This window comes from Thunnus maccoyii, chromosome 10 (genome assembly GCF_910596095.1).
Source record: "Thunnus maccoyii chromosome 10, fThuMac1.1, whole genome shotgun sequence".
Lineage (NCBI taxonomy): Eukaryota > Metazoa > Chordata > Actinopteri > Scombriformes > Scombridae > Thunnus > Thunnus maccoyii.
Window position 1 is genome coordinate 10,438,169 of NC_056542.1, and position 12,746 is coordinate 10,450,914.

At 38.5% G+C, this 12,746-nt stretch overlaps 1 protein-coding gene across 4 annotated transcripts in view; it reads left to right on the forward strand.

Annotated features, from left to right (window-relative positions):
• LOC121905377 (mannosyl-oligosaccharide 1,2-alpha-mannosidase IA) overlaps positions 1-12,746 on the forward strand; it is a 198,720-nt gene that overhangs the window by 87,880 nt on the left and 98,094 nt on the right. For all 4 annotated transcript variants that reach the window (XM_042423589.1, XM_042423590.1, XM_042423587.1 and 1 more), the window contains one exon: positions 541-637. In XM_042423589.1, the coding sequence (XP_042279523.1) occupies positions 541-637 (97 nt within the window). The remainder of the gene's footprint in view (positions 1-540; positions 638-12,746) is intronic.

Here is a 12,746-nt window from a genome sequence, read left to right on the forward strand (position 1 = left end):
TTCATAGAATTATTTGATTAATAGAAACTAACATCCCTTTACATGCTGTTAAGCTAATCGTAAGTGTATGTCGCTGCAGGCAAAGATGCATCACTCAACTTTGGGTTTTTCATCTGAAAGAATAACACTTTCTGTTCTTAATCCCCAACTTCCTTGTCTTTCTCTCTGTTTTAGTGCCTCAAAGACAATTCACTTTACCTTACAAATCACATCCAGATGATTTTTTTTTTTTTTTTTGAGTGGCAGATGAAAAGGAGTACAGAACATCAATTTCAAAAATGTTTTCTCCTCTAATATGTTTTCTTATCTATGTATTAAGTGTCTACAGACATCACACAAATCTTTAATTTAGGAGGAATAGCTGCAGGGGGAAATGTCAATCTTATTGTTTAGTGATGTGGTTTATGTGTGATAATTGCAAGCTTGTCCTGATCAATAAGCTATGATTCCCATTGCCTTAAGCTAGACCAATTTAATTACGTCTGGGTTTGGAGGTTGGTTGCTTTGCTATCAGTCCACTGACCTCTGTTTATTTTGCAGATGATGAAGTTTGCCTGGGACAACTACAAGCAGTATGCCTGGGGCAAGAATGAGCTGCGGCCTTTGACCAAAAACGGGCATATTGGCAACATGTTTGGTGAGTGTCAGTGCTTTGCTTAAGGATTAAAAGACTAGAAGAGATTAAAAGTTGATATTCAGAAATGAATGAATTAAAAAAATTCAAAGTCATGTTTGGCATTGATGCCTATTGCAGCTTCCTGAGCTTTTGAGTTGCTGTTTGAGAAGTTTTCAGACACGAGCAGAAACTAAAAAGAGGCTGAATAGCAAATCGACATTAAAAAAAAAACTAGTGACGCAATGTTTCCCTCTGATTCAGAAAAAAAAATTTGGGTGTCATTAATAAATGAAAAGTAATTTGCAGCACAAATTATTCTATTATTCATATTCTACTACAGACAGCACTGTTAATATATATTTTAAATTAATATAAATAAATAAAATTAGTACATATGTATAGTTTATTTATGTATTTTATGAATCATATTTAATTATATAATCAGTATTTACATATACGCCCAGTTGCCAGTTTATTAGGTACACCTAGCTAACACTAATGCACTCTAATTAATCAATAAATCCTACCTGCATGAAGGTTTTAGTGTTCAATTATAGTTCAAACTGTTTTAGAAAGGTGTTGATTCAACTTCTTAGTCATTTTGGAGACTGTAGTTTGTGATACTGTTGAATTATATTGTGTTACATATATAGCAGTGAGGGTATTAAGTGTATATGTATATGTACAGTTTTTATTAGTGCATACTGTAACTGTTGTAGAGAGCAGTCACTTCCTTTAAGGTTCCTGTACCAGCACTGTTTTTTGTGAACTAGAATACTTCAGTCAAGACTGATTAACAGTAGCTGACGGTTGACAGGAAGCGAAAACACTCACGAATCAAAATTTAGTCTTATCAAGTTAAAACAAACTGTGTATTTGCCATTTCCTTCCCAGCACCCCTTCTCTAAACTAATAATACAACATAAAATCCCCCTCAGAAATCCTATTCTTCATCTATTTTGAGCTGATAGACAAAAGATAACACGTGGCACCTGTTTGCGGCTGAGTGAGCTTTTGTCACCTTACTTTTCAATCAGCATGGGAAACCTCACAACCTGCCAGGAGTGTCACAGTTTCCAACAGCCTCTAATTGGAGGCAGATCCGGAGGGGTCCTCAGGTCCTCTGCAGTGGAGCATATCAGTCAGTTCTCACTGCTGAGCCAGAGGGAAATCCCACAATAAAGCTCTTAATAAAAGGCGGATCAGCTCTTAATAAGACTTGGACGGGTAACGTCTTCCATACCTCAGGTCTTCCTCCATCACATCTGTAGGGATTCAGGATTATTAAGGCGATGATGCAAGCTCTCTTGAAAATATAGTTTGTGTTTCTCTTTGCTGCTGTTATTCCTCTGAGGTTCCTGAGTTCAGAGTCAGAGAGGAGTCCCTTTGAATCCCTATCCTTAAATTATATGATAGGTGTAACATATTTAAAGCAATCCAGGGTTATTTTCTGATGAAATCTACCAAAAACATCATACAAAGCCTGAAGTTTGGAGCAGCTCGGTCTTAAGATGCCGCTCCATTCAACAGGTAAGCTGCAATCAGACAGAACACAAATTGCATTTTTGTGGTAAAAAGTTAAAGAAAGGATTCATATGTGAATCCATTTGTTCACCCATCTTTGTGAGGTTTTGAACCAAGATGTTGATGAGATTGAGTTAAAGGAATAAAAGAAGACAAACATGGTTAATGTGGCTTTGAAGCATTAACTGATCAGCCCAGGAATGGCCACAGAAAGCAAAAAAACATATATATATATATATATATAACAAATACACATATTAACAGATCAGTCGCCATCAGTGGTATTGTTTTAAATTGTGTTGTCAAATTCATTTTATAAGAATCAACAGAACATCTTCACTTTTACATACATCATTGGTACATTTTCATTGATATTTAATTATCTAGCATTTTCATTAACATTCATACACTACCCATATCAGGCAGTAAAAGAACAAATTAAAAAACCAAAGTCCAAAATACCATTAAGTCTGTGCTCAGTTCAACTTTTAAATTGATTTCACCCACCTCGCTGTTTATTTAATGTAATAAATTTAGTTGATTGAATTGACTGAATTTCATTTGGCTTATTTGTTGAATGGCCTTTTGATATGGTACGGTGTAGGGATAGAGCTCTGTGGAGCTTTTAGTTTTACCTCAGGTAGCGTCTCAAGATGAGTAATCAAGGCTTCTTCTTTTCTACTTACTAACACTTGTGATGTTAAGTGTCATTAAGGCAAATAAAAGTCAAGGACTCTGAAAGCCAACGGACCGCACTGTTGTCAGAGTTCACACTTGAGGAATGATAGAAACAATGACAGTCAGACACAGCGACTTGTTTGTGTTATTAACTGATGTCTGACTACTATTGTTGGATGTAGAATCCCATTAGAGCTCATTCTTACTGGCTATCCAGCTCGTGTTTTAGCCGCAGTTTGATCCACTAAAGCTGGATTTATATGCGATGCAAGCGGTTAACAGCAGTTGATACCTGCGCTGTAGGTTTTGATTCATAGCTAGGGATAAGATCTCACCTACTGAAAGCACCACTGCAACACTAGACGGATGTATTGTGCGATTCATGATTCAATTTGATTCAGAATCGATTGTCGATTCAAAACCAATTCTTGATTCAATGAATAGAAAAAGGGGGCACTATTTTCAGTCTCTTGCTCCAGTTTACTGCCAAACCATTCATTGGTGTCCTTATTCCATTGAAATACAATATGAAACATAACTGGCAATTAAGATAAATGGTTTGCAGCCTTTTTATTTTAAAAAGTTAACTGCATTAATCAATTAATTCATTAATTTGAAAGCATCTTATAGTTTCCTGCTTGTATGAGAATAACAAAATGAGGGGAGGTGGAGTGCTCTGTTGTGTTATTATGTCTCCAGCAGCCTCTCTGCTGCACTGTTAGCTTTGGGGAAAGCCATTGCTGTCCAAGACACTGATTGGTTGCAGGGTTTTTGGGGTGAAACAGACTGAGCACCGAGTTACTTTCTTCACCTCAGAGTTGGTTTAAGTTGTTTAAGTGCTGCAGTTTGTGATGGTCAGCCGGTCTTGTTTGTTGCTGCTGGAGTTCGCTGCTCCACTCTGCTAACATTAGTCTCTGGGTGATGGTGTAGAAACAGACCTGCCGACACTCCCGTTTCTCCTGTACATCAAGGTCATCTCCCAGTGCGCTCCTGTTTTGTCGTTATGCCTGGTAAACTCCAGTAATTTGCATGGCCCTCAACTTTTTTTATGAAAAATCATCATACACGGATCCATAATGTTTGTTTTTCCGATGTTACCCAAGTTGCCAGATCATCTTTGAAACCCAATCTACACACACAGTTCACACAACTACATACAATTTCAACCCATCTGTCACTGCAACCCACAACCCAATTCAAGGGGCGTGTGTGCAGCTGCTCTCTACATCGGGATGCGGGTCAGCTAGCTTAGCTATTGTCATAATGCCAGGGCAGGTAACTGAATCTGGTTATTTACTTATTTATTTACTCATTTATTTATATTTTAAATCTGAAGGCTCATGAAAAAAAATATCTTGGTCTCTTGGCTTTGCCAGATATTTGACGTTCTCATTAGTAGGTAGTGTGTAGTTAGCTTGTGTTATAAGTTAGAAGCAGCGGCACACGCGTGCACCGTTTTACATGGGGGGGATGTATTTGAGAGCCAAAATGATTCAACCATAACAGGCCAACGAGTTCTTTCACATCAGAGGAAATTATTTGAATCAATGTTCAATCACATACGTGTTTGAAGACACACTTTTTAAATAATTCTGCTATTTGGGTCAAAGGTTTCTCATATTGTACGGTGCAGTCCTCACCTTCTAGCAGCTAATTGGCATCTTTATCTGTGCAGCGCAGTTATCCACTGAGCAGCGTACCTTTTTAATGCAGATTCAACCGATATACAAACAATACAAGCCGGGACAGAATAAAGCCATTAGTCTCGGTCAGCACTGCCGAGAAACAGTTCAGTGTGGGGGGAAGGGGAGCGACTTCCTTCAACTCAATATGCTTAATCCCATAAACAAATGTATTTCCATTCTATGTAACACTGGTATCATTTTCCTGCTCTCAACCATCCTGTCTGCTACACCGTACATTATCTATGAGTAGCGAGAGAGATAGAAAACAAGTCAAAGAGAGAGGAAGAGAGAAAGGGCATCATACTAGCAAGTAAATGTCACATTGTGAAGGGTGGTGCGGGAAGCCAGGTAGCATGAAATTGGATGCTGTGTTCTTTAATTTAATCTCCAGAGTAAACAGAGATGCGGCAAGATTGGATCTACAGTTAGCGTTCTTGTCAGTAGCTTGTCAATATGCTGAGAGTCACCAGAACATCCCTGCTGCTCTACACTTAAAGAAGCACAACCCAAACCACAGAAAGGCAGAGAAAGACCTCAATCCTCAACCCCCTTCCCTTGGCTTTACTTTTTACAATCATCTTCCTTCGTGTATTTCTCTCAACCCCCCGTTCCTTTTGTTTTTTTTGTTTTTTACTGTAATCCCTCTCTTCTTTCCTTTGTTAGGACCCCCCCAAGGCTGAAAATGAGTCTCTTTATTCTTTTTTCTTAACCAAAGTTATTTCTGATATACTTTTTCTATTAGTTTACTTTTGCCTTTTTAAGATACAGTATGTCTTTAGAGCTTTATTAAAAGTTTATTTTGCTTAGGGCAATTAGAAAGCAAAAACTGTGCTATTTACAGTACTTTCAGTAATTCTGCTTCCTTGCAAAACTGCAGGAGCTACAGTGAGAACAGAAATTCATTAAAAAGTTAAAATATGTGTATTCATGTTCTTTCCTCAAGAGAAAAAGTTTTTTTTAATTAAATATTAACACATTTTTAAAAAAAAAAATATTGTGTGAAAATGTAGAGAAGTAAACCTTAGATATAGATAATATAGATAAATGATTGTATTACTGATGGGTTAAATATCAGTCTTGTGTAACAGATTCGTTTTTGGGGTAAATCCAAAGTTGTACAGTGTACATAGTGCCACAGAAGAACAGCTGTCATTCCCCATAAAGTAATACGTATTGTCATTACCTGAGCAAAGAGGTTGCATTACGTAAAAGCTAAGGACCAACTGATACTGGATTTTTGGGGCCAATGCTGATACGGCTATTAGGGAGTAAAAGTATATCAGCTGATAATCTTATATATACAGAATATATGCATAAACGCACATTTTTTGCAATGATCCTTAAAATGTGGTTATCAAACACAATAAACTTTATTGTATAAAATGAATGAAACAGTAAATTTCACTGGGAATTTAATAATTATGAATAACTATAAATAAAAAAACACAGAACAAAAAACATGTACATATATACTAAACTTGAATTAAGAAAAATGATCAAATATACAGAAAATGCTGCCTATATAACTTTAAAAAAAAGATATGTACATATATATATTTATATTAACGTATATTGGACAATATATACACAGATACCAATATATCTGTTATAGGCCAATATCTGCCAATAATATCGGCTAACCGATATATCGGTCAGGCTCTAGTAAAAGCGGGTTGAATGTTGTTAGTGGGCGTTCAGACAGGAAACAGCCATACATTAAAACAATGCTAGAGGCTGCATTAGTGAAGGCATGTTGCTTCAGGTGAGACATGAAATATGATCCGGTAAAGCTGGTTTGAGTAACAGAACCACAAGTTTGAAAGTTTATCAGTCACCAGAACAGTTTTCAGTACTTTATAGGAATATGAGACTGGTTTTTACTATTCTGGAAAGTTACTACATTGGCAACTATTTTATCTTTCATAGCAACAATCATGAGTTGAGTTAGGGTTAGGAGCTTTTGCAGTCCAGCAAAAGTTCAGCCAGATTAAACTTTTTTTCCTGGATGACCCTGCATATTTTTGCCAGAGCCCTCTTTTTGGCTCTCCGACTGTGTTGCTGAACTGACCATATTCAAATGATTGATTTAGAGGGCTGTGTGTTTTTCATGCAGGGTGCAAATGTTTGTTTTTACAACGGTGATGAGTTCATGTTTTGTTGAGGTTTTTGTTTACGATAAACTGAGCTTTGGCTCAGACAGCAATGTTAAAGAGCTTTGACCCTCATAGGTTTTATTTAGTCTCTGTGTACTTAAGTGTGTGTTTTTTATTTATGTGTAAATAACTTCAAGGATTATCTTCAATATTTGGTGGTGAGATTCTCAGCTGTTTTCGCAGTGACTGACATAAATCACAAAGGAAGGTCAATTGGATGATTTGCAGGGTGTGTTGCGTGTTGCTGTTGACTTTCAGCAATAATAAATCTCTTTTCAGGAGGTGCTTACCAGTGTTGAAAACTGAAATGGCTTTGTCAAATGACTGTAAGTTAAGGGGTCAAAATACAGCGTGAGATGTCAGGATTCAATAGATAGAGAGTAAACATAAGAAAAAGGACGGACAAAAAGAGTATGAAGAGCTCTGTGAAGTGACTTTTTTTCAGTTTAGGTTCCCATAAAGATGCATGAATGCATTTTACCAGGAATATGATGAGTTTGTTATCACTTCACGTCCGCTCATTACAGCCCTAAGTAGTAACCACCTCATTAGCTCTACTGTATCTATATCAACAGTTTTGCTTGTTTATTACAATCCGTCTTATCTTCTTAGGTTTCCGTTTTTTGTCTCTCTACTGAAAAGCTTTTTGTCAGCAAGATCTTGGTGGGCGATGTGAGCTTTTGCCATCATGCATTATTTCATAGGAAGACAGATGATGGGCAGGGAGGTGTAAGAGAGTGAGGAATGGCGTAAGCACCCTTTAGAGGGGAAGGCAGATTGCTCGGAGCAGAGGAAGAAGTGAAAATATTAAGAGCTTTTTAAGACTTTGGGCAATTGGGAACGATCTAACTCCCATGTGTAGGTATGAACAGTGTTAAAAGAGTGTGGGAAAGTGATGCAAAGTCATTTTGAGACACTTGTTAACTGTGCAAGCCTTGCAAGCCAAAGCCCTCAATGCAGTGAGGTATTTTGAATGTTGGACTCCCAGAGCTCTGGTGCCCTAGTTTTATAGTGGAGAGCATTAACTACAAGTATCAGTAGAGATGGTTCTGTATTTCCAGCTTATCTCAGAGCAAGAGGGTATGGAGCCCTAAGCCTTGAATTTAAATTATGTTGATGTTAAACACAAACAGGGCATTATCCTGTAGACCCAATAATTTATATGGTGTGTAAAAGTACTACACACTCATGATTGGCCAAAGGAAGGTGCTAAACCTGAAAGATCCTGATTCTTAAATCGCTACTCCAAAATTCCACCTCTTTTTTTGGTTGTTTTGATCTCTGCATTCTGAATTACACCAGTGAGATGATTACATAGTTGGCTGAGTTATCCTACTTTAAATTTAATTGAATTCTTAGCTTTCCCTGAACTAAACCAGGTTTTAGCCACTCTGGGAAGGTCACCTTAAGAGGTTTGTGAGACTTGTTTGCATGTTTATTCTACAGTTAAACTTAGCATTTACCACCATGTAACTGGAAGCAAATCAGATTGGACAGATTGTTTATGTCATTAATGAATTATTAATGTTATTAATTAATCTTTTATAACTGGAGTCCTGCAAGCAAGGCTGTTTTCTCTGATTTGAAAAGAAAGGCAGTTCAGGAGAACTCCACTGTGAAGGCGGAGGGTCCGGGGGTCTTGGACAGTTTCCAGCATGCCTTCTTTTGCCTTTGTTACCAGGATGGGAAAAAGCTTGAGAATGAGTCCCTCAAGTCAACTCTGTTTTCCTATCCTGTGTCCTTGAAACCTTTTGATGTATTTTCTTTTCTCTTTTGGCTACAACAAAGTTGTGGAAGGGAGATTCATTAGCCTGCTGTGCTAACCTCTTGTAAAGTAAAGGCTTCCAAATTGAGTGGCAAAAAACTCTCACAACTCCTCACAAACAGTCTTAGACCTCGAGATCAAATCCCTTCTTTATTTTCTTCAGTGCACTCAAGAAAAATAAGGGAACATAGTGACCAAGGTCCCTTTTTAGGTTCTTTTTGTTCATATAATCTCCATGGGCACCATGTTGGCTTTGTGGTTTTAAGTTCTTCAACATCAGACAACAAACATTTTAGAGAGAGATTTCAGATTCTGCAACATGGCTGAAATTATTGTACATTATCTCAAGCCCAAACCAATTCTAACATGCATTATAACACAATAGCTGTTACCTGAATGCAGCTATAGTTGATTTCTTTTGCCACTTGGGTGCAGTGTAACAAACTGTACACTGTCACCTTTTAAAGTTGTTGTGACAAATGTCTCAGAACGCATTTGCCTATTTGCACATGTCACAAATCAACATGAGCATTTATTTAGAGTCATGTCTGGCCACCTAACAAATTTAATACCAATTTTCACTCTCCTTTTAGCTCTGTTTTGGTCTCCACCAACTTCTGAGGGAAAAGTCTCTGGCTCTATATTTAGCTGCTAAATGCTCCACTATGTTCATCTGCTAGTTGCTAGTTTTGCTATTTGGAGATGGTCAAGGGGGTACAGTGGGTTTATTGAAGCTTTTTTGTAGAACTACCTGCTGCTGGAAACAAGTTGTGAATGGTACAACTGCACCAAAACAGTTAATTTTCAGACTTGAGTTCAAAATAATGAACTAAAAGATGGTTAAACTAGAGCTGAGGGGAACTGCTAGGGAACAGGTAGATCCATTGTCAGTATAAAAGCATTGACTAAAGCAGCTTTAAGAACATAATAAAAAAACTAATGTTTATAGCACTGTGAACATGAAAAAGTAAGCAGAAAGTCTTATTTTTAACGGACAACCAGAGAACCCCAGCAACAGCTGTGGCTGGAGGCATTATGTTGATGACGCATTAGGAGGCATTAGGATGAACTGATTAGATTTTGGTGGTCAGAGGTCACGGTCATTGTGACCTCATGTCCATCCTATTCTCGTGACCACAATAACTCAGGAAGGAGGGAGGGAATTTCATTACATCTGGCACAAACGTCAAGTTGGACTCAAGGATTAACTGATTTAGAATTTGGTGGTCAAAGGTCAAGGTCACTGTGACCTCACAAAACACGTTTTTGGCCATAATTCAAGTTTCACACAAATGTCCAATAGGATAAAACGATGAAGTGTTGACATTTTATATCCAAAAAGTCGAAGGTCAACTTCACTGTGATGTCATAATGTTCTGAAAAAACACTTTTCTGGCCGTTATTCAACGCCGTAACAGAAAGGGAGATGTGACCATATTTACATTTGGTCAGATACTGAATTGGTGACACTGATCTTGGGTGTCCATCTTGAAACTGTGGTGATTGTAAAGATCATCTGTGTTGCCAGGTTGAAGATGTGTGTGACGCATCCACGTCTTAGAATTTGTAGCTTCTTTGCAGCAACATCCATATCTGAAGCTTTGTCTACTGTCATGGCTACAACTTTGTGTTCTATCAGAATCAACTTTATTGACCGAGCATGTGAACACATACATGGAAAATACACTTATTACTTTTGATTAAATTCCTTCAAAGTCTTCACTACAAATATTATATGAGTCTGGACAGACATGGATGTAAACTGCATACAACCACGAGGCGGTATTTCTAGTTATTTCAGATACAATACGAACTCTCAGGCATCTCACACCCATGATGCCGTCTTCAGATTTCCTTTTCTTCCTTCTTTTGACATAACTAACTAATTCCCCATTCTTATTAGAGCGCTCATGTACTAAACTATATCACTTTCTCCACTCTCTCCGAAGTGAGAAGCCAACTAGTCCCAGAGCCTAAATGGAGGATTAAAGAGATGTTTATCCCTCTGTGAACGACGTCATTACCCCCATGCCTGCATATGTGGGTCACTAACTGAAGCACACAACACATTAAATGCCAAGCCAAAACCATAGTCCAACAGATGCCAGGGACAAGCCTTGTGATTGTGCTGAAAAATAGAGAACATTACATTAGGTGTCACAGCTTCCCCTCCCTCACCCCAGTGATTTTTCATCAATAGATGTCCTATGGCTGTTAAGGGGATTGGCCACATGCTGCTATTCACAATTGCTCTCTGCCCCTCTACAACAAATGAAAGAGTAAAGACTCTTTCTACGCATGGAAAGATGGTTTTCTATTTTTTATGCCTTTATCTTCTGATTATATAATCCTTTCATTTTTCATTTTGTTCCATCTTCCCTGCTTTGCCCTCATTTTTTTCCTGTTTCTCTCCCCATCCCAAGAGGTGCAATTAAAGAGCATAAGGTCACCAGTTTTTGCTCAGAGATGTCCTGGAATGCAAAATGAGCAACTTCCAGCAACACAGGCTGAACCCTTCACCTTTTGTCTCATGGCATGCCTGGGGACCATTTAAAACCAGTAGTGTTTATTAGAAAATCCCAAGGGCACTTCAGATGATGTAAAGGGCTGCCAGGTGCTCTTATATGATGGAGAACAGAGGAGAGAGGAGGAGATGGTTTGAAAACTTGATTTAGCTTGGATCGATGGCCCAAATGATGAAGCCGAGGGTATATATTATTTAGTCGTCTCTGGTTGGAGGAAAGGTGAAATAAATGTTTTATGGAGCAATGGGGGTCCTCGGGGTCTTTGGATCTCCTTAAAGCGATGAGGGATTTTCACCAATTCTCACTGTCATACATCCTTATTATCATAATCTTGCAGAGCAAACAAAGCAGTGACAGAGCTTCTGAAGATATCTGCTGAGACAGCACATTTGCAAAGACAGTGCTGCTTAAAGGGAACTCATAAGGGACTTAGTCGTGCACACACGCATGCATACAGACACATGCATATTGCTTTTAGGACTGCATGAGACACAATCTCAAGCACCTTTTTTTCCATTTGAAAACTCCTCTTCTTTTTGTTATCTAAGGAACATTCTTATTAAAAGCATTCAAGTGGCAACCAATTCCACTAACAACTGCCTGCTCTCTTCTCCACCCTCATATTAGACAGAGCAGACAGGTTTTTCCCTCCTTTGCAATTACCTCCCAGCGGGCCCTTGGTGCCTGGTCTTGAAGGGGGCACTGTGAAGGTTAGAGAAAACAGGAGAGGGAGTGGCAACATCCCTTGTCATTAGGGTTCAACGAAGGGCTACGCAAATGGCGCCTATCACCGGCTGTCACATTAGAGTCTCAAGCAGGAGTGAAGGGTTGTCACCATACACCCACTTTCCATTTCTATCCCATCCATTTCTATATCCCGTGGGCTCCATCATGGTGCAGAAGAAATCATCTGTCTCCATAGCGACCGGCACTAGGTGACAAATAAGGATCCGGTCCCATCCCCTCTGGAGAGCACATCCCAACCCTCCTTTCAATATTGCCTATTTGGTCTGGGACTAATAAGTCCTCAAACTGCTGGCTGGACACATCACATATCATCGTAACTGTGAGATGTAAAACATTATTTATCATCCCAGGAAATATGTAGAAGCACTGGGGGGCGGGAAACTATTTACACATACTGTAGTGCCATTAATATGTTAGTAGTATTAGAGACTGACTAATGCTAAATGTTTGTGGTTGATATCATTACTTAAAAACAATAAAAATCTGATAACAACATACAGGTCAATGTTCATTTTTCTTACATAAACACATATTCTCAATTATTTTGTGGTAAAGATATTATAAAACAAAACAAATGTTTTGCTGCAGTACATTGCTCTGGAAATTCTTTTTCCATATCTGCCAACACAGATACTGATATACTTGTGATAACTCAATATCATTACTGGTCTGCCAGTGTGCTGGTCTGGCTCTACAGCGCAGAGAGACAAAATGTACATTATCCTGTTTATTGAATCATTTAAGTGGAGTTTGCTCTTTATGATTTGCTGTGCTTTACACAATACAGTATTTGTCAGGTATTGTAGGGACACTAAGTCTTCACAAGTAAACGTATTAATCCATTGTCATTTTGCATAGTTTTCAGTTTTTCAGAGGAGGATTAAACCATTTTTGGACACATTTGCAAATGTGGCATCCAAGCCTCGAGCCTCTTAGTGGCCGTTTGCCACGCCGTTGGTTTACTGACAACTGAGAGGTGGCGTTGCTAGGAGACGCACTGTCAACGTCTAGCGTGCGCGTGACTGGAGCACGTCATAATGTATAGACGAGAAT